This window comes from Pelophylax lessonae, assembly GCF_965119305.1.
Source record: "Pelophylax lessonae genome assembly, chromosome: 10".
Taxonomy (NCBI): domain Eukaryota; kingdom Metazoa; phylum Chordata; class Amphibia; order Anura; family Ranidae; genus Pelophylax; species Pelophylax lessonae.
Window position 1 is genome coordinate 7,989,212 of NC_138777.1, and position 23,022 is coordinate 8,012,233.

General features: G+C 44.7%; 1 protein-coding gene across 3 annotated transcripts in view; it reads right to left on the minus strand.

The window, feature by feature from the left end:
• GAS2 (growth arrest specific 2) overlaps nt 1-23,022 on the minus strand; it is a 136,582-nt gene that overhangs the window by 13,234 nt on the left and 100,326 nt on the right. For all 3 annotated transcript variants that reach the window (XM_082270297.1, XM_082270298.1, XM_082270296.1), the window contains exons 6-7: nt 16,813-16,960; nt 15,240-15,347 (exon numbers count right to left, since the gene is read on the minus strand). In XM_082270297.1, the coding sequence (XP_082126423.1) occupies nt 15,240-15,347; nt 16,813-16,960 (256 nt within the window). The remainder of the gene's footprint in view (nt 1-15,239; nt 15,348-16,812; nt 16,961-23,022) is intronic.

Below are 23,022 nucleotides of genomic sequence, written 5' to 3' on the forward strand. Positions count from 1 at the left end.
GAAAGCTCTATTTGTGTGAATAAAATGATACAAATTTTATATGGGTACCGTGTTGCACGACTGAGTAATTGTCATTCAAAATGTGAGAGCGCTGAAAGCTAAAAATTGGCCTGGGCAAGAAGGGGGTGAAAGTGTCCGGCAGGCAAAAGGTTAATGAGTAACATTTGGCTACAAGTCGGGGTTTTATCAGTAAAACGTGAGACGGGCGGCCGTGACAGGTCAACGTTTTAGGGCGTGTGACAGTTTTGTACGCCGAAGGGGCGGTTCTCATATTTCCTTGCCAACAAGAGGGGACTTCGAGGATACGATTGAGGACCCACCATCAATATTCTCCCCCAAGTCCTCAATCTTATCCATCCGTCTCGGTGAAGCAGGTCACCAAAGGCAGTCTCTGCATTTCTCTCAGTACAGGTTTTGATGTAATATTTACAAAACACAAGCGGGTAAGAATGGTTTAAGAAGAAAAAAAGAAAGTTGATTTTTTTTTTTTATCAGGAAATCAGGAGTCTTGTATATGAAATCATCAATCATTTTAATATCTTTCCTATCTCATGTCATTCCACAATCCTCTGCTTTAAAGGATCAGAGCAGCAGTCCCTCAACCCTCCAGCAGATGGCAGGTTTGCTCTAAGTAGATCTCACATGTCCATTTCAAAGACAATGCATAGATTTTGGCTAAAGGGCTAGCAATTTTTTATTTTTTTTTTTTACTTCTGTATGAATAATTAGAAATGTCAAATGGCCCCTGGGCCACACAAATCCCCAAATCCCACAGCTCCACGCTCCTCATTTTTAAGTGAGAGTTCTCGCCTTCCTTGTCAGCCTGACAGGTTCCCTTTATTATGAAGTGTGAATTTAGATATCATCCATGGCACACCTGAATGATGATGTCATTTTGTACAGGCTCCGCCTCTTGCTTCATATTATAGGAAAAAATAATGGTAGAATATATTACTGGAAGTGGTGTGTGTGTGGGGGGGTCTACTTTATATGGAGACCAACTAAGTACCAAAGAAGGGGAAAGAGGGGTGGCTTCATGTTTTCTGAGCTACATTACCTGCACCCCTTCCCACTCCTACAACCCCCACACACACCCCCGCCACTTTCTCATCTTCTGCATCACCTCCTTCTCACTACATGCAACCCCTTCTCCCTTCATCTTCTGCACTAACTTTTCTCTACAGCCCCTTGGATGCCCTCCCCCTACATCATCTATGCCTTCTTCCATCTATATCCCCTGCACCGTGCACCCCTACACATCATGCACCCCATTTTCTCTACATATCCTGCACCTGTCCTCCACCCCCACTACATTCTCTACATCTTTTTCTCTCTACATCCCCTTTTTTCCAATGCTACCCCCCAACCTCCTTTCCTCTACATCCCCGTCTCCCCCTTTCCTCATCATCCCCTGCACCCCCTTTTCTATACATCCCCTGCACCTCATTCCCTCTACATCCCCTGCTCCCCCTTTCCTCTACATCCCCTGCACCACCCACCCCTACACATCTTGCACTTCATTTTCTCTACATATCCTGTACCTATCCTGCACCCCCCCCCCACCTCTACACCCCTGCACCTACTTCTCCCTTCTGCACCCCCTTTCCTCTACATCCCCTGCACTTCTTTCCCTCTATATCCCCATGCACCCCTTCCCTCTACATCCCCTGCTCCCTCTTTTCTCTACATCCCCTCTATTCCCTTTCCTCTACATCGCCTCGCCCACTTCCCTCTACACCCCCCCCCCCACCCTCTTCATTTCCTGCACCCCTTCCGCTACATCCCCTGAACCCCTTTTACTTTACATATCTGCACCCTCTTTCCTCTACATCCCATGCACCCCTTTTCCTCTACATCCCCTGCTTCCCCTTTCCTCTACATCCCCTGCACCCCCTTTTCTCTACATCCCATGTACCCCTTTTCCTCTACATCCCCTGCACCCTCTTTCCTCTATTATCCCTGTCCCTCCTTCCTTCTACTTCCCCTGCACCCCCCCCCCTTTCCACTACATCCCTTGAACCTCCTTCCCTCTACATCCTCTGCACCACCTTCCCTCTACACTCCCTGTACCCTCTTTCTTCTACATCCCCCGCACCTCCTTTCCTCTTTTCCCTGCACTTTTTTCCCTCTACATCCCTCTACATCCCCTGCACCCCTTTCCTCTACATCCCCTGCAATCATTTTTCTCTACAACCTTTGCACCCCCTTTCCTCTACATCCCCTCTACCACCTTCCCTCTACATTTCCTGCACCCTTTCCTTCCCTTTACATCCCCTGCACCCTTTCCTTCCCTCTACATCCCCTGCACCCCTTTTCCTCAACATCCCTTACATCCCCTCCACCCTCTTTCCTTTACATTTCCTGCACCCCCTATTCTTTATGTCCTGTACCCCTTTTCCTCTACATCCCCTACACCCCCTTTACTCTACTTCTCCTGCACTTCCTTCTCTCTACATCTCCTGCACAACTTTTCCTCTACATCCCCTGTACTTCCTTCCCTCTGAATCCCCTGCATCCTCTTTACTCTACAGCCCCATTCACCTTATTTCCACTACATCACCTACACCCTTTTTCCTCTACATCCCTGCACCCCCTTTCCTCTACACCCCCTGCATCACCTTCCTTCTACATCCCCTGCACCCCATTTCCTTTACACCCTTCCCCCTATAAGTACCATTCAACTCTGCAGTGAGAGTCTCATTGATCAGTAAGGACTCTCACTTGGTGAATCTTAGCCATAAAGTCAGAGTAAGTCAGTTCGAGTAACAAAGTGAAACTATGTAGCATCTCCCTAATGTTCACTTTAAATGATACAGTACATATAGAAATAAAACTGTGTATGTGGGATCCCCCTGTCACCCATGCATTGTGGGTAATGTAGACATCACTGTCCCCGGGTCGAAGGATGTATTGCTGTGAGTTGCTCTTTGTCTCACCATCTTCCCATTGAACAAACATAAGACCAGATAATAGCCCCGTCTGTGTTCCTATCTCCCCGATCAGCCCGGCATGCTCTCCGCCTCAATCGTCTTATCCCTGTAATCACTTATCCTGCAGAGGCCGCAGACACCAATCTGCCTTCCTGAAGCTGTCGTGATGAATGGGGGCACGATATTACAGATTGGGAGCCGCCAACCCTTAATAAGACGGTGTCACATCGAGGAGATGATACAGACGTATTGGAGAACACTCAGAGGCGATTACACTGTAATTCAGTGCGGCTTCAGGACCGAGCCGTCATAATCTCATTACTGCACCATCGGGTGCCGCGCACTTTGCCGTATCTCCACTCACTGCCTACAGCAGCCGTTCTCAACCAGGGTTCCTCCAGAGGTGGTTAGGGGTTACTTGAGCTGATTGACCTTCGTTTACTGGTGCCTGCATGGTTCTGGGGCCAACACTACTTGGCAGAGTCTTCGTCATGACACCAATGATCTTTTTATCTGTTGTAAAGGTTGGCATTCTAACTACCAATGTAGTGGACATTTTTCCCACTGACTCCCAATGTAGGGGGCATTTTTCCCAATGACCACCAATGTAGGGGGCATTTTTTCCACTGACCACCAATGTAGGGGGTATTTTTCCCACTGACCACCAATGTAGGGGGCATTTTTCCCATTGACCACGAACGTAGGCGGCATTTTTCTACCTGAGCCTGAATACACTACTTTTAGCAGGGGTTCCCTCAAGACCTGAAATTTATTTCAAGGATTCTTCTGGGGTAAAAGGTTGAGAAAGGCCGGCATAGTCTGAACTAAGACTCTGTGTCATCATCTATAGGGGTGAAAGCCAACTATAGGCTCCTATCACAATGGTATATGGTCCCTCAGAAGCTCCTTGAGCAGTGGCTGATTGACCTTGCTTTACTGGTGCCTGCATAGTTCTGGGGCCAAATCTACTTGGCAGAGTCATCGGCATGACACCAATCATCTTTACAAGGGTGGTAATCTGACCACTAATGTAGGGGGCATTTTTCCAACTGACCACTAATGTAGGGGACATTTTTCAACTGACCATCAACGTAAGGGACATTTTTCCCACTGACCACCAATGTAGGGGGCATTTTTCGACCTGAGCCTCAATAACGTACTTTTAGCAGGGGTTCCCTCAAGACCTTAAATTTATTTCAAAGATTCTTCTGGGGTAAAAGGTTGAGAAAGGCCATCATAGTCTGAACTAAGACTCGGTGTCATAATCTATAGGGGTGGAAGCCAACTATAGGCTCCTATCACGATGGTATATAGTCCCTCAGAGGCTCCTTGAGCAGTGGCTGATTGACCTTCCTTTACTGGTGCCTGCATAGTTCTGGGGCCAAAACCACTTGGCAGAGTCATCGGAATAGCTTCGATGATCTTTATAGCTCTTGTTAAGGGTGGTATTCTGATCACGCATGTAGGGGGCATTTTTCTAGCTGACCACCAATGTAGGGGGCATTTTTCCCACTGACCACCAATGTAGGGGGCATTTTTTCACCTGACTGACAATGTAGGGGGCATTTTTCCCATTGACCACTAAAGTAGGGGGCATTTTTCTACCTGAGCCTCAATACACTACTTTTAGCAGGGGTTCCCTCAAGACCTGAAATTTATTTCAAGGATTCTTCTGGGGTAAAAGGTTGAGAAAGGCCGGCATAGTCTGAACTAAGACTCGGTGTCATCATCTATAGGGGTGGAAGCCAACTATAAGCTCCTATCATGATGGTATATAGTCCCTCAGAGGCTCCTTGAGCAGTGGCTGATTGACCTCCCTTTACTGGTGCCTGTATAGTTCTGGGGGCAAATCTACTTGGCAGAGTCATCGGAATGAGACCAATCATCTTTATATCTTTTGTGAAGGGTGGTAATCTGATCACGAATGTGGGGGCATTTTTCCAACTGACCACCAATGTAGGGGACATTTTTCAACTGACCATCAACGTAAGGGGCATTTTTCCAACTGACCACCAATGTAGGGGACATTTTTCTACTGACCATCAACGTAAGGGGCATTTTTCCCACTGACCACCAATGTAGGAGGCATTTTTCTACCTGAGCCTCAATAAACTACTTTTAGCAGGGGTTCCCTCAAGACCTTAAATTTATTTCAAGGATTCTTCTGGGGTAAAAAGGTTGAGAAAGGCCATCATAGTCTGAACTAAGACTCGGTGTCATAATCTATAGGGGTGGAAGCCAACTATAAGCTCCTATCACAATGGTATATGGTCCCTTAGAGGCTCCTTGAGCAGTGGCCGATTGAGCTTCCTTTACTGGTGCCTGCATAGTTCTGGGGTCAAAACCACTTGGCAGAGTCATCGGCATGACACCGATGATCTTTATATATCTCTTGTTAAGGGTGGTATTCTGACCACGCACGTAGGGGGCATTTTCCTAGCTGACCACAAATGTAGGGGGTATTTTTTCCACTGACCATCAAATTAAGGGGCATTTTTCCCACTGACCACCAATTTAGGGGGCATTTTTTCACCTGAGCCTTAATAAACTACTTTTAGCAGGGGTTCCCTCAAGAACTTAAATTTATTTTAAGGGTTCTTCTGGAGTAAAAGGTTGAGAAGACAGGCCGGCATAGACTGAACTAAGACTCTGTGTCATCATCTATAGAGGTGGAAGCCAACTATGAGTTCCTATCACAATGGTATATGCTTCCTCAGTGGTTGGCCAAGTACCGTCACGATAATGATAAGCCGAATATACCTGGATTCAGTTTGAGGCAGGTTCATAGAACATTACTGGAGTTCAGGTGCCAAATCCAAACCCAAGAGAACTCAATGGAAGTCAAATGTTAAACAGTTCTGTTTTACGCCATAATTCAGTGCGGCTTCAGGACCGAGCCCTCATAATCTCATTACTGCACCATCAGGTGCCGCTCACTTTACCACATCTCCACTCACTGAATAGAGAAGCCGTTCTTAAAAAGGTTCCTCCAGAGGTGGCTAGGGGTTTCTTGAGCTGTGATTGATTGACCTTCCTTTACTGGTGCCTGCATAGTTCTGGGGCCAAAACCACTTGGCAGAGTCATCATTATGACACCAATGATCTTTTTATCTGCTGCTAAGGGTGGTATTCTGACCACCAATGTAGGGGGCATTTTTCCCACTGACCCTTAGCAGGGGTTCACTCAAGACCTGAAATTTATTTCAAGGTTTCCTTTGGTGTAAAAGGATGAGAAAGGCCGACATAGACTGAACTAAGACACAGAGTCATCATTTGTTGAGCTGCCAATAGGTAGAGGCTGGGCTTCCTTGAGGGAAGCCAACTATAAGCTCTTGTAAAGTCTGCATATGGTCCCTCAGAGGTTGGCCAAGTACCTTCACAACTAAGGAAGATACCAGTGTACCTGGGCTCAGTTTGATGCACGTTCATAGAACATTACTGGAGTTCGCAGGTTCCGAATCTGAACCACATTGACCTCAGTGGAAGTCACATGCTAAACTGTTCTGGTAAATGTTTAGGCTAATAAGCATGGGATTGTCTAACAAATGGCCTGGGGGGTGGGGGGGCTGGCACTGCAATGTTTTGTCATATTATAGAAAAAATTAATTCTAGAAGAAATGATTGGAAGAGGTGTGGGGTCTTGTTTATATGGAGAACGGAAGGGGGCTATGCTAGGGCGGTCACAATAAGTAGCAAGTTCAGAGGCAAGTAAATAAATTCATCATGTGTCTTCTTCTTGAATCTCGGTGAGCTTTGTGTATTTCCTCCAGATTTGTGCAGTAAACCAGCATGAGACTTCCTGTAATAAAGACAGCCCACTGCTGCTCTCTCTCCCTGTCCAGGGGGACTGGTCTTGTCTCTGCCGCCCTCCTGTAGTTTTCTGCAGGCAGCCTCTAGTGGGTGGAGCCTGTTGCGTCCCTCCCACTGCTCTGCTCTCATTATCCTTGTGCAAGGGGACTGGTCTTGTCTCTGCGCCTCCCTTAGTTTTCTGCAGTGGGTGGAGCCTGCTGGGCCCCTCCCACAGCTCTACTCTCTCTCCTTGTGCAGGGTGACTGGTCTTGTGTCCGCCCCTCCTGTAGTTTTCTGTAGTGGGTGGAGCCTTCTAGGTTCCTCCCACAACTCTGCTCTCTCTCCTTGTAAATGGGGGACTGGTCTTGTCTTCGCCCCCTCCTGTAGTTTTCTGCAGTGGGTGGAGCCTGCTAGGTCCCTCCCACAACTCTGCTCTCTCTCCTTGTAAATGGGGGGCTGGTCTTGTCTCCACCCCCTTCTGTAGTTTTCTGCAGTGGGTGGAGCCTGCTAGGTCCCTCCCACAACTCTGCTCTTTCTCCTTGTAAATGGGGAACTGGTCTTGTCTCCGCTCCTTCTGTAGTTCTCTGTAGCGGGTGGAGCCTTCTGGGCCCCTTCCACAGCTCTGCTCTCTCTCCTTGTGCAGGGTGACTGGTCTTGTCTTCGCCCCTTCCTGTAGTTTTCTGCAGTGGGTGGAGCCTGCTGGGCCCCTCCCACAACTCTGTTCTCTCTCCTTGTAAATGGGGGACTGGTCTTGTCTCCGTCCCCTCCTGTAGTTCTCTGTAGTGGGTGGGGCCTTCTGGGCCCCTTCCACAGCTCTGCTCTCTCTCCTTGTAAATGGGGGACTGTTCTTGTCTCCGCCCCCCTGTAGTTTCCTGCAGTGGGTGGAGGCTGCTGGGCCCCTCCCACAACTCTGCTCTCTCTCCTTGTAAATGGGGGACTGGTCTTGTCTCCGCCCCTCCTGTAGTTTTCTGCAGGGGGTGGAGGCTGCTGGGCCCCTCCCACAGCTCTGCTCTCTCTCCTAGTGCAGGGTGACTGGTCTTGTCTCCGCCCCCCTGTAGTTTTCTGCAGTGGGTGGAGGCTGCTGGGCCCCTCCCACAACTCTGCTCTCTCTCCTTATAAATAGGGGACTGGTCTTGTCTCCGCCCCCTCCTGTAGTTTTCTACAGTGGGTGGAGCCTGCTGGGCCCCTTCCACAGCTCTGCTCTCTCTCTCTCCTTTTGCAGGGTGGCTGGTCTTGTCTCCGCCCCCTCCTGTAGTTTTTTGCAGGCAGCATGCAGTGGATGGGGTCTGTTGGGCCCCTCCCACAGCTCTATGTACAACAGAGTGATGATGTCACTTCCACTTTTACAAGGCAACATCTGGGATCGCAGAGGCATTTGGTGCTCACAAAGTGGATTTATATCCCTTTTGGCTATTCAGGGAAAGTATTTGAATGAAAGTTTTTGAGTCTGAAGTTCACCTTTAATCTTGTAGCTCTATAAGGTAGAAGCACATAGGATTTTTCTCAGTTTTGTGTCATTTTACCTCTCACATTGCAGAGCTCTTCATGGATCTGTCTACACACAGCAGGACGCTGACAATCTTTTTTTAGATGAGCCCACCAGATGACAATTGCAGTTTCAGAAAAAAAAAGCACAAAGGTTTAATACCAGCAAAGGTCGGCAGAGGCCGTTAAGGTGATGAATTCGGGGGCCCTCCCCCTTGGCGGTGAGCTGTCCGCGTGTTTTAATTAAATATCAAAGTTCCAGGTCAGAGCCAGCGGATCGGACTGCCAAGATGGCTGAGAGGAGGTCGCAGAGGACGGCGAGAGCCGTGCATACTGCAGATTCCGAGAAATATCGGATTTTATGGAAAATTGTTACTTTGTTATTTTGAAGGTTCTTTCTCCCGGAACTCGCAGGAAGGGAGCGATGATTCCCGGCCAGCAGAGGCTGTGACCGGTTCAGTGTGTAGGGGGTTCCTGCCATAGCTGCACAGGGATTGTATGGACTTGTCTGAGTCCAATTCACTGGCAATTTAGCCGAATCTGAACACCACTGAAGTCCATGGTGGCCAAACTGGCGTTGGCTGTACTTTTTAACTCTTTGTGGGAATAGGTAAGGGGTACGCTGTACTTATTTCCCTGGGAAGTGGCAGATATCTAGTTACCCTCTAATTATAAAGGGGGGCTTCCAGAGTCTACCATAAGCCATACCATTATGACCACCCACCATAACCCTTCGAGGCATGGACTCCACTGGACCTCTGTCCTTTAAATCCTGTAAGTTGAGAGGTGGGGCCTCCATGGATTGGATTTCTAGCATATCCCACAGATTGGATTGAGATCTGGTGAATTTGGAGGCCAAGTCAACAGCTTAACCGGTTGCCGACCGCCGCAAGTACATATACTGCGGCGGTCAGCCCCGGCCAGGCAAAGTGACGTACCGATACGTCACTAGCCTGTCACTTCCTTGTGAGCCAATAGCAGGCGAGCGCGCACCCGTGGAGGCGCGCTCCCGCCCCGACTCGTTCCCTGGGAAGTCCGTGCGTGTGACTGGCGGACCCAATGTCCGCCGGTCACTCGGCGATCGTCCGCCGTGAAGGGAGAAAGGCAGGCGGCTAATGTAAACAAGCCGCCTGTCATTCTCCCCTGTGTATGAATAGTGATCATACGGTTCTACTATGTAGGACCGTTGATCACTGTTCCTACACCAGTAGCCATGTCCAATCACAGTAAGAAGCACACCCCTAGGACACACTTAACCCCTCCTTCCCCAATAAAGTTAACCCCTTCCCTGCCAGTGTCATTTTGCATTGACAGTGCATATGTATAGCACTGATTACTGTAGAAATGTCACTGGTACCCCAAAAGTGTCAAAAATGTCAGTCAGGGGTCCGATCTGTCCACCGCAATGTCGCAGTCCCGCAAAAAAAAATTGCAGATCGCCGCCATTAGTCGTTAAAAAAAAACCACCAAAAATGACAAAAATCTTTCCCTTAGTTAGTAAACACGATAACTTTTGCGCAAACCAATAAAAATACGCTTTTTGCGATTTTTTTTTACCAAACATAGGTAGCATAAAACAAATTGGCCAAAAATGTTAAAAAAATTTAGATTTTTACATTTTTTGGGGGGGTATTTCATATAAAAAAATGTGAAAAAAATTGTTATTTTTGCAAAATTTATGCTCTTTTTTGTTTATAGCGCAAAAAGTAAAAATCACACAGGTGATCAAATACCACCAAAAGAAAGCTCTGTTTGTGGGAAAAAAAGGACGTCAAATTCGTTTAGGTACAGTGTCGCACGACCGCACAATTGTCCGTTAAATTCACGCAGTGCCGAATCGCAAAAAAAACCCTGGTCGGAATGGGGGTAAAATCTTCCGGGGCTTAAGTGGTTAAACTAATTTTTGGGTTCCTCAAACCATTTTCAACCCTCTTCCATTGCTCTGTGGTACAGTTCTGATGCTCCCATGCCCATTGTAGGTGCCCCTACCTCTGCAGTGCTGGGAGCGGGGCTGACCTCAGTGACTCCTCCCTATGCAGTGCTCGGAGTGGGGCTGACCTCAACGGCCCCTCCCTCTGCAGTGCTCGGAGTGGGGCCGACGTCAGCGGGGTTCTCGGCCTTTCCTTGGCAGTGCTCAGAGCGGGGCTGACCTCAGTGGCCCCTCCCTCTGTAGAGCTCGGAGCGGAGCTGGTGTCAGCGGGGATTTCGCCCTTCCCTTGGCAGTATGTACAGCACCCTGCTGGCCCCTCCAACCAGCCATGATCTACCTGCAATGTATAGAGAAGCACAGAGACGCAGTGATGATGTCACTTGTCCTTAAATATGGTATGTAATAAAAACAGAAAAGAGAAGACAAAATATAAACAGAATAAACTTCAGCTCTACAGGTATAGCCAGATGGATGCAGCAACCTGAATAGCAATGAGAAATGAAAGCGGGCGCTCTCAATGCATTATGGGGGGAAGTGCAATGCAGGCGTTGGCGGGCTGCAATCATACGGACTTATATCATAAACGAGGTGCGTGTTTAATTTTCGCAGGGCGGCCTCGGGGCGAAGCGTCGCGGCGATTTATAGCGTGCTAATGTACTAAACAGACATCAATCCGCGCTGCGCACATCACTCACTGCTAAAGCCTCTGCTGCCTGCAAATCCCCAAAGAGAGATCCCGGCTCTGTTGCCAAGGCAACCGGATTACGCCCCGTCCGTCAAGTTGAGTTAGCGGTTGGAAGTCGCTCTGGTAGGACCGGCCACCTCGTTCCTGAAAACCCCCGGCGCGTCCTCGCTGCGCGCGCCAACGAGCATCGATTTCCCAACGCCGTCCGCTGAGCTCCGGCTAAAAATCAAACGCTGCTTTTCCTGCTGAATAATTAATAGGAAAATAAATTAGAAATCTCCGGGGACATTCGTTCTCACATCGAAGGAGGAATTTATTGTTTCTAATGTGTGAGTGTACCGATCACCTGTATGTGTCCTTCTATGGGAGAGACCTTCCTACATTCATCTCATTAGAAGCTTTACCCCTTTAAGAACCCTCCTTATTTCAGGGTCCCCATCAGAGTCCCCACTTACATCAAAGTCCACATCAGAGAAAATATTAAAAAATAGAATTTAAAATAGTAAATAATTAAAAAAAAAAAAAAGTTAACATAAAATATTTTTTATTATAAATATAATATTATAAATATATTTATAAATAAATATAAATATTATTATATAATTTTATTTTTTTATATATTTTATATTATTTAAATTTAAAATAAAATTATTATCAATAAAATAAAATATTAAATATATTATATTTTTTTCCAGAAAGCAGAAACCCTGAAGAATATAATAGTGGTGGTACCAGATATTTATGTCACACAATATTAGTGTCTATCTTTTAAAAAAAAAAAAATACAGCATGCCCTTCCCTTGGCAGTGCTCGGAGCGTCATCATCAGAGTCCCCCCTTACATCAGAGTCCCCCCTTACATCAGAGTCCTCCCTTACATCAGAGTCCACGTCAGAGTCCTTCTTACATTCGGTGTCCCCATCAATGCCCTCCTTACATCAGGGTCCCCATCAATATCCCCCATTACATCAGGGTCCACATCAGAACCCTCCTTATTTCAGGGTCCCCATCAGAGTCCCCACTTACATCAAAGTCCACATCAGAGAAAATATTAAAAAATAGAATTTAAAAATGTAAATAATAAAAAAAGTTAACATAAAATATGTTTTATTATAAATATAATATTATAAATATATTTATAAATAAATATAAATATTATTATATAATTTTTTTTTATATATATTTTATATTATTTAAATTCAAAATAAAATTATTATCAATAAAATAAAATATTAAATATATTATATTTTTTTTCAGAAAACAGAGACCCTGAAGAATATAATAGTGGTGGTACCAGATATTTATGTCACACAATATTAGTGTCTATCATTTAAAAAATAAAAATAAAAATACACCATGCCCTTTCCTTGGCAGTGCTCAGAGCGTCATCATCAGAGTCCCCCCTTACATCAGAGTCCCCCTCACATCAGAGTCCCCCCTTACATCAGAGTCCTCCCTTACATCAGAGTCCCCCCTTACATCAGAGTCCCCCCTTACATCAGAGTCCACGTCAGAGTCCTTCTTACATTCGGTGTCCCCATCAATGCCCTCCTTACATCAGGATCCCCATCAATATCCCCCCGTTACATCAGGGTCCACATCAGAACCCCCTTATTTCAGGGTCCCCATCAGAGTCCCCACTTACATCATAGTCCACATCAGAGAAAATATTAAAAATAGAATTTAAAATGTAAATAATAAAAAGAAAAAAAAGTTAACATAAAATATTATTTTATTATAAATATAATATTATAAATATATTTATAAATAAATATAAATATTATTATATAATTTTATTTTTTTATATATTTTATATTATTTAAATTTAAAATAAAATTATTATCAATAAAATAAAATATTAAATATATTATATTTTTTTCCAGAAAGCAGAAACCCTGAAGAATATAATAGTGGTGGTACCAGATATTTATGTCACACAATATTAGTGTCTATCTTTTAAAAAAAAAAAAATACAGCATGCCCTTCCCTTGGCAGTGCTCGGAGCGTCATCATCAGAGTCCCCCCTTACATCAGAGTCCCCCCTTACATCAGAGTCCTCCCTTACATCAGAGTCCACGTCAGAGTCCTTCTTACATTCGGTGTCCCCATCAATGCCCTCCTTACATCAGGGTCCCCATCAATATCCCCCATTACATCAGGGTCCACATCAGAACCCTCCTTATTTCAGGGTCCCCATCAGAGTCCCCACTTACATCAAAGTCCACATCAGAGAAAATATTAAAAAATAGAATTTAAAAATGTAAATAATAAAAAAAGTTAACATAAAATATGTTTTATTATAAATATAATATTATAAATATATTTATAAATAAATATAAATATTATTATATAATTTTTTTTATATATATTTTATATTATTTAAATTCAAAATAAAATTATTATCAATAAAATAAAATATTAAATATATTATATTTTTTTTCAGAAAACAGAGACCCTGAAGAATATAATAGTGGTGGTACCAGATATTTATGTCACACAATATTAGTGTCTATCATTTAAAAAATAAAAATAAAAATACACCATGCCCTTTCCTTGGCAGTGCTCAGAGCGTCATCATCAGAGTCCCCCCTTACATCAGAGTCCCCCTCACATCAGAGTCCCCCCTTACATCAGAGTCCTCCCTTACATCAGAGTCCCCCCTTACATCAGAGTCCCCCCTTACATCAGAGTTCACGTCAGAGTCCTTCTTACATTCGGTGTCCCCATCAATGCCCTCCTTACATCAGGATCCCCATCAATATCCCCCCGTTACATCAGGGTCCACATCAGAACCCCCCTTATTTCAGGGTCCCCATCAGAGTCCCCACTTACATCAAAGTCCACATCAGAGAAAATATTAAAAATAGAATTTAAAATGTAAATAATAAAAAGAAAAAAAAGTTAACATAAAATAATATTTTATTATAAATATAATATTATAAATATATTTATAAATAAATATAAATATAAATAATATTATATAATTTTTTTAATATATTTTTTAAAATAAAATTATTATCAATAAAATAAAATATTAAATATATTATATTTTTTTCCAGAAAGCAGAGACCCTGAAGAATATAATAGTGGTGGTACCAGATATTTATGTCACACAATATTAGTGTCTATCATTTAAAAAAAAAAAAAAATACACCATTCCCTTGGCAGTGCTCGGAGCGTCATCATCAGAGTCCCCCCTTACATCAGGGTCCCCCTTTACATCAGCGTTCCCCCTTACATCAGAGTCCTCCTTACATCAGAGTCCACGTCAGAGTCCTTCTTACATTCGGTGTCCCCATCAATGTCCTCCTTACATATTATTATATAATTTTATTTTTTTATATATTTTATATTATTTAAATTTAAAATAAAATTATTATCAATAAAATAAAATATGAAATATATTATATTTTTTTGTTTCAGAAAACAGAGACCCTGAAGAATATAATAGAGGTGGTACCAGATATTTATGTCACACAATATTAGTGTCTATAATTAAAAAGAAAAAAAAAATACACCAAAGTTAATTTTGGGGTACATAAAATAAATGACCCCATTTTTGGGTAAAATAAAAAAGGCGAAGTTGCGCCAAGTAAATAGATACCAAACTTGTCAAACCTTCAAATTGCGTACGACAGCAACAAACTTTGGTGCCCTTTGCAGTGGCAAACATCCCCCCCCCCCAGGTCCGCACTCACCCCTCCAGGGGCGCGGCGCTGCGAATTCCCCCACTTCTTCTCCTGGGCAACCCGGTCTTCTATAGACCCGCCTCCTGTCCTGATTGGCTGGGAGGAGAATACTCATTCGCTAGTGTCACAAGTGGGTTGGCACTGCGCCCAGAGCCCAACCTTTTTCAAGCCAATTAAAGCCTCAGGCTCTAATCATGTGCTTGAAAAAAAAAACCCCAGAAAGCTATGAGTCCGGCACCCCGCATGCAAACCAGGGGGGGCAGCACCCTTTTGGACCGGCCACTCCTGGGCCTTTGTTTTCCATGCTTTAAAATCACCTGCAGATCATCAGTCAATCATGAATTAGAATTATTGCTCTTACTCCAGCATGTGCAGCACAACTGAGGTTTTCCTGTGTAGGTGTCTGACACAGATCAGCCCCTTGCTGCAGCCTCTCACCTGGTGACTTGCTACAAAGTTACAATGTTGCAGTGTAATCACTGAGGGGGGGAACTGAGGAAATGCTTCCTCCTACCTGCAGCAGACTGAGGACATCATTTTAGCCCTAGGCAAAAGCACTGACTGGAGCTCCAGGACAGCTTTTTGACTGGCATTTTAGACTTCACTGGCTACATGCTTGCTTTAATTTAAAGAAGCAGAAGTAAAATGGAAGCTCTGAGGTCTGTACGGTCAGCCATAGTAGTTCTCATATCTCTATTATGACAGGTCCCCTTTAAGGCAGAGTAGACTTACCCTGATGAAGAGGATCTTCTCCCCCACTTTATACCTCCCCTGAGAGAGGCGTTCCACACAGAATTTGTTGGGGCATTTACATGGAGGGTCCTGAGAAATGTGCTGCACCTGAAACACAAAGGGGGGAGGGGGGGGCGTTAGGCTGCGGGTCTTCCGGCAAAATATGAGAACTTACCTCTAAAGGGATCACAATACAGCCGGAGCCGGGCGCTTCACTCGCCGGTGTCTACATTTACACTTTGTATGCAGCTCGGCTCCCCTGCCAGTCACTGGACTCCCGTGTACGCCTCAGTGCAGGGCGTGATACAATGTAACACCATCACTGCAGAGGATATTCACCCTACAGTGTGCTAACCAGCCAATTCCTGACTGTCATAATGACAGCCTGGAGATATTGTGTCAGAAAGAAAGAAAAAACTGACATCTGACAGTGTTTATAAACATTGATCAGACGGGAGATAGAGAGATACAAAATAACATTGTTTATAAACATTGATCAGACGGGAGATAGAGAGATACAAAGTAACATTGTTTATAAACATTGCTCAGACAGGAGATAGAAAGATACAAAGTAACATTGTTTATAAACATTGCTCAGACAGGAGATAGAAAGATACAAAGTAACATTGTTTATAAACAGTGCTCAGACAGGTGATAGAGAGATACAAAGTAACATTGTTTATAAACATTGATCAGACGGGAGATAGAGATATACAAAGTAACATTGTTTATAAACATTGATCAGACAGGAGATAGAGAGATACAAAGTAACATTGTTTATAAACATTGATCAGACAGGAGATAGAGAGATACAAAGTAACATTGTTTATAAACATTGCTCAGACAGGAGATAGAGAGATACAAAGTAACATTGTTTATAAACATTGCTCAGACAAGAGATGCAGAGATACAAAGTAACATTGTTTATAAACATTGCTCAGACAAGAGATGCAGAGATACAAAGTAACATTGTTTATAAACATTGTTCAGACAGGAGATAGAGATATAAAAAGCAACGCTTTTTAAAAACACTGATCAGACTGGAGATAGACCGATACGATGTAACATTGTTTATAAACATTGTTCAGATGGGAGATACAAAGTAACATTGATTATAAACATTGTTCAGACAGAAAATAGAGAGATACAAAGTAACATTGTTTATAAACATTGATCAGCAGGAGATAGATAGATAGATACAAAGTAACATTGTTTATAAACATTGATCAGACAGGAGATAAAGCGATACAAAGTAACATTGTTTATAAACATTGATCAGATGGTATATAGGGAGATACAAATTAACATTGTTACTTTTGTGTTTACTCTATTTACTATTACATCTACAAATCAGAAGGAGGAGATTTTATCTGAATATGATGTCACTTAAAGCAATCTGACAAGTTAAAAAAAAAGAAGTTTTTGTTTGTTTGTTCCATTTGTTTCCTATTTAACCCTTAGATTAACCTACTCAGCTATAGTTAACTCCTTCTTCCCCTTCTCCTCTTAGCTTATTTTTCTGATGATTATTCGTCATTGTATTTTTTTAATCGATACACTAATATATATTTACCGCGTCATCTAATAGCTTCCCAGCGCTCTTTTTTCCAGACGATGACTTTGTCGGGGAGGGGGACGGTGACGGTGTCGGGGTCGATAGTGTTTCTTCCTGTTCAATCTCCTTTTCCAGTTTTATCAAACCAGGCGGCTCCACGCCAAACCTGCCAATCAGAAAGGAATCACATGATTAGCTGTGAGGGCTTCACCTGTCCTCAAGGCAGACGCAAAAAAAGAGAAGCAAGTTGCAGCATAACAGTACCAGTTATGGCCAACAGGTGGTGATGTAGAGCAGCCACAATTAGGCAGCACCTGTCACCAGTAAACATACCTTGAAAAATGCAGCAATTCACTAATCAGAGTAAGGGCCGAGTCACACTGGTCTGATATATGCTCCAACTTCGAGAGCACACATGACATGTCAAAATCAATGACTATCTATGAAACCGTCTTAACTGGTCCGACTTGTGTCAGTCCAACTTTGGAAAAAGGTTTCTTAACTATTTGATCTGACTTGAGTGCGGTTTCAGCCCATTGATTTGAATGGAAGTCCCATCCAAGTCTGATCATCATCTTAACTGATCCAACTTGTGACATGCGACTTGTGCTGTGACATCAAATCAAAAACGGTGTGGGACCCCCCCCAAAGACCATACCAGACCCTTATCTGAGCATGCAGCCCGGCAGATCAGGAAAGGGGGGGGTTGAGCGAGCACCCCCCCCTCCTGAACCATACCAGGCCACATGCCCTCAACATAGGGGGGGGTGCTTCGGGGTTAGGGGGGGATCTGTGATGTCAAAAGGGGGCAGTGTCTCAGGTTGACGCCACCTGATGGCCATGTCCAATAGCTATTTAGGAACTGTCAGACTGGAGCTAACAGAATGGTGGGAGCCAGCGTCAGCTGAAGAATGGTTGGAGGCGGTGGTGGAGGCAGAGGAAGAAGACATCGGCGAAGGAAGCGGAGAAAGGAGACTTTGGAGGAGAAAGAAGACATCGGTGGAGGAAGCGGAGAAAGAAGACTTTGGCATAGGAAGCAGAGAAAGAAGACAATGGTGGAGGAAGCGGAGAGAGTAGAAATTGGTGGAGGAAGCGGAGAGAGACGAAATCTGTGGATGAAGCGGAGAGAGAAGAAATCGGTGGAGGAAGCGGAGAGAGTAGAAATCAGTAGAGGAAGAGGAGAGAGTAGAAATCGGTAGAGGAAGAGGAGAGAGTAGAAATCAGTAGAGGAAGAGGAGAGAGTAGAAATCGGTAGAGGAAGAGGAGAGAGTAGAAATCGGTGGAGGAAGTGGAGAGAGAAGAAATCGGTGGATAAAGCGAAGAGAGTAGAAATCGATGGAGGAAGCGGAGAGAGTAGAAATCGGTGGATGAAGCGGAGAGAGAAGACATCGGTGGAGGAAGCGGAGAGAGTAGAAATCAGTAGAGGAAGAGGAGAGAGTAGAAATCGGTAGAGGAAGAGGAGAGAGTAGAAATCGGTGGTGGAAGTGGAGAGAGAAGAAATCGGTGGATGAAGCGGAGAGAGTAGACACCGGTGGAGGAAGCGGAGAGAGAAGAAATCGGTGGATGAAGTGGAGAGAGTAGAAATCGGTGGAGGAAGTGGAGAGAGAAGAAATCGGTGGATGAAGCGGAGAGAGTAGAAATCAGTAGAGGAAGAGGAGAGAGTAGAAATCGGTGGAGGAAGCGGAGAAAGAAGACACCGGTGGAGGAAGCGGACAAGGAAGACATCGGTGGAGGAAGCGGAGAGAGAAGACATCGGTGGAAGAAGCGGAGAGAGAAGACATCAGTGGAGGAAGCGGAGAAGGAAGACACCGGTGGAGGAAGCGGAGAAGGAAGACATCGGTGGAGGAAGCGGAGAGAGAAGACATCGGTGGAGGAAGCGGAGAGAGAAGACATCGGTGGAGGAAGCGGAGAAGGAAGACATCGGTGGAGGAAGCCGAGAGAGAAGACATCAGTGGAGGAAGAGGAGAAAGAAGACATTGTGCTTGACGTTGGGGCTACGACGGGGGACATTCTTCATTTTTAACAAAGGATTTGTCTCTTGTTTTTTTTTAACACTACACTGCTTTTTTTTTTGTGAATGGGTAGGTGTACAATGTACCCCAACTCATTCACATGGGGGGGGGGGGCGGGATCCGGGGGGCCCCCTTTCTTCCAAAATCTGATAAGTCCCCTGCCCGCAGACCCCCACAACCACCAGCCAGGATTGTGGGGAAGAGGCCCTATCCATATAGGGACATGGTGCTTCGGAATGGGGGGCAGAGACCCTCTACCCCAAAGCGCCCACCCCCTCCATGTTGAGGGCACGTGGCTTGGTATAGTTAAGGAGGGGGGGCGCTCGCTCGTCCCCCCTTTCCTGCCCTTCTGGGCTGCATGCACGGATAAGGGTCTGGTATGGATTTTGTGGGGGACCCCACACTTTTTTTTTAACATTTTGCCATGGTGTTCCCCCCTCAAGATTCATTCCAAACCCAAAGGACCTTGTATGGATTGGGGGGGGGGGGGTACTGCACACTATTTTTTTTTAAAATATACATTTGGAGTGGGGTTTCAACCATTCCAGAGCCAAAGAATTGTCTCAATCATCTCAAAGTCAGATCAAAAGATACCAATCAAGGTTCCAGATACCAATAAGCCCCTGCCCACAGACCCCCATAAACACGGGGCCAGGGTTGTGGGTCAGAGGCTCTTGTCCCCATCAACATGGGAACAAGATGCTTTGAGGGGGAGTCCCCCCATACCAAAGTTTGGGGGCGAGTGCTCTCTCCCCCCCCCCTTCGTCGTTGCATACTTGGATAATGTTCTAGTATGGATTTGGGGAGGGGGGCACACTCCCATGCCATTTTTTTTTTCACATTTTGGCATGGGATTACCCTTAAAATTCATACCAGACCCAAATGGGGGGGGGGGGGGGGCACTCCAAGTTTTTATTGCCAGCAATTCTTTTGTTCACATTCAGCTGTCAGCGGGGAACCCCGAATCACTTGAATGGATCGCGCTCAGCAGGCGTTCCGATCGCTCTTCAGAGAGCATTTGACAGGTGGTGACTGCCTGCTTTAACTCCTTGAACCCTGCACCAGCACGCTGTAACCGCATTGCACGCGGTTGTGGGGCGCTTGCGGAGAAGCCCAACGGGTCACACTCAGTGGGCGCTAGGCCTGCCAGAAGTGACAGAAGGTATCATTCCTGCCGCGGCCATTAACCACTTGCCGACCACCCGCCGCATATATACTGCGGCAGGCTGGCTCGGCTGCGCGAATCGACATATGGGTGCGTCGGTTCGTGGGAGCGGTGCTGGGGGCGAGCGCGCACCGCCAGTGGCACACTCCCGCCCCCACTAGGCAGCCGGGATGCTGATCCATGGAGATGGTGGCCACGATTGCCGTCTGATACCAGCGATTGCTCCCCGCTGAGAGAGAACAACGGTCAGCTGTTGTAAACCCAGCAGACCGTTCTTCTCTCTGTAATGAACACAGAGTGCCTGTGATCCTTCTATATAGGAACACAGGTCTCTATGATCATTTCACAAGCCACACCCCCACAGTTCAAAAACACCCCCTAGGCTCACATTTAACCCCTTGATCACCACTGTGTTATCCCCTTCCCTGCCAGTGTCATTATTACAGTGACAGTGCATATTTTTAGCACTGAGTACTGTAGTAATGTCACTGGTCCCCCCAAAAGTGTCAAAAATGTCAGTTAGGGGTCCGATCTGTCCGCCGCAATGTCGCAGTCCCGCTAAAAAGACGCAGATCGCCGCCATTACTTGTAAAAAAAAAAAAAAAACAATAAAAATGACAAATCTTTCCTGTAGTTTGTAGACGCGATAACTTTTGCGCAAACCAATCAAAATACGCTTATTGTGATTTTTTTTTTACCAAAAATATGTAGCAGAATACAAATTGGCCTAAAATGATGAAAAAAAAATTTTTTTGGGAATGTTTTATAGCAGAAAGCGAAAAAATAAATAAATAAAAAAATAAATAAATATATATATATATATACACAGTGGGTACGAAAAGTATTCAGACCCCCTTAAATTTTTCACTCTTTGTTATATTGCAGCCATTTGCTAAAATCATTTAAGTTCATTCTTCTTCCTCATGAATGTACACATAGCACCCCATACTGACAGAAAAACACAGAATTGTTGACATTGTTGCAGATTTATTAAAAAAGGAAAACTGAAATATCACATGGTCCTAAGTATTCAGACCCTTTGCTCAGTATTTAGTAGAAGCCCCCTTTTGATCTAATACAGCCAGGAGTCTTTTTGGGAAAGATGCAACAAGTCTTTCACACCTGGATTTGGGGATCCTCTGCCATTCCTCCTTGCAGATCCTCTCCAGTTCTGTCAGGTTGGATGGTAAACGTTGGTGGACAGCCATTTTTAGGTCTCTCCAGAGATGCTCAATTGGGTTTAAGTCAGGGCTCTGGCTGGGCCATTCAAGAACAGTCACGGAGTTGTTGTGAAGCCACTCCTTCCTTATTTTAGCTGTGTGCTTAGGGTCATTGTCTTGTTGGAAGGTAAACCTTCGGCCCAGTCTGAGGTCCAGAGCACTCTGGAGAAGGTTTTTGTCCAGGATATCCCTGTACTTGGCCGCATTCATCTTTCCCTCGATTGCAACCAGTCGTCCTGTCCCTGCAGCTGAAAAACACCCCCACAGCATGATGCTGCCACCACCATGCTTCACTGTTGGGACTGTATTGGACAGGTGATGAGCAGTGCCTGGTTTTCTCCACACATACCGCTTAGAATTAAGGCCAAAAAGTTCTATTTTGGTCTCATCAGACCAGAGAATCTTATTTCTCACCATCTTGGAGTCCTTCAGGTGTTTTTTAGCAAACTCCATGCGGGCTTTCATGTGTCTTACACTGAGGAGAGGCTTCCGTCGGGCCACTCTGCCATAAAGCCCCGACTGGTGGAGGGCTGCAGTGATGGTTGACTTTCTACAACTTTCTCCCATCTCCTGACTGCATCTCTGGAGCTCAGCCACAGTGATCTTTGGGTTCTTCTTTACCTCTCTCACCAAGGCTCTTCTCCCCCGATAGCTCAGTTTGGCCGGAAGGCCAGCTCTAGGAAGGGTTCTGGTCGTCCCAAACGTCTTCCATTTGAGGATTATGGAGGCCACTGTGCTCTTAGGAACCTTAAGTGCAGCAGAAATCTTTTTGTAACCTTGGCCAGATCTGTGCCTTGCCACAATTCTGTCTCTGAGCTCTTCAGGCAGTTCCTTTGACCTTATGATTCTCATTTGCTCTGACATGCATTGTGATCTGGAAGGTCTTATATAGACAGGTGTGTGGCTTTCCTAATCAAGTCCAATCAGTATAATCAAACACAGCTGCACTCAAATGAAGGTGTAGAACCATCTCAAGGATGATCAGAAGAAATGGAAAGCACCTGAGTTAAATATATGAGTGTCACAGCAAAGGGTCTGAATACTTAGGACCATGTGATATTTCAGTTTTTCTTTTTTAATAAATCTGCAACAATGTCAACAATTCTGTGTTTTTCTGTCAGTATGGGGTGCTATGTGTACATTCATGAGGAAGAAGAATGAACTTAAATGATTTTAGCAAATGGCTGCAATATAACAAAGAGTGAAAAATTTAAGGGGGGTCTGAATACTTTTCGTACCCACTGTATATATATATATATATATTTTTTTTGTGGTATTTGATCGCCTGTGCAATTTTTAGTTTTTGATTTTTTTTTGCACTATAAACAAAAAAAGAGCTACAATTTTGAAAAAAAATGATATATATATATTTTTTTTTTCCAGAATTGTCGCTCTTTTTTTGTTTATAGTGCAAAAAAATCAAAAACTAAAAATTGCAGAGGTGATCAAATACCACCAAAAAAAAAATCTCGATTTGTTGGAAAAAAAGGACATCAATTTTATTTAGGTACAGCGTCGCACGACTGCGCAATTGTCAGTTAAATTAACGCACTGCAATCGCAAAAAAATGGCCTGGTCATTAAGGGGGCAAATCCTTAATCCTTCCGGTCCAGAAGTGGTTAAAAAAAGTATTATGGGCGCAGCAAGCGTGCACCCCCGGCCGCGTCTCTGCAGGTAAAGGGGGTGGAGTTTGTTGGGTGGTAAAAAAGGCAGCTCAACTGCTAACGTGAATGAGCCCTTAATCCGAATGTTTGTGGGCACCCAAATCCAATTCACTAATTGCCACCATCACCTTGTAAAAATCGGTATAAACGCACACACACGCACATTC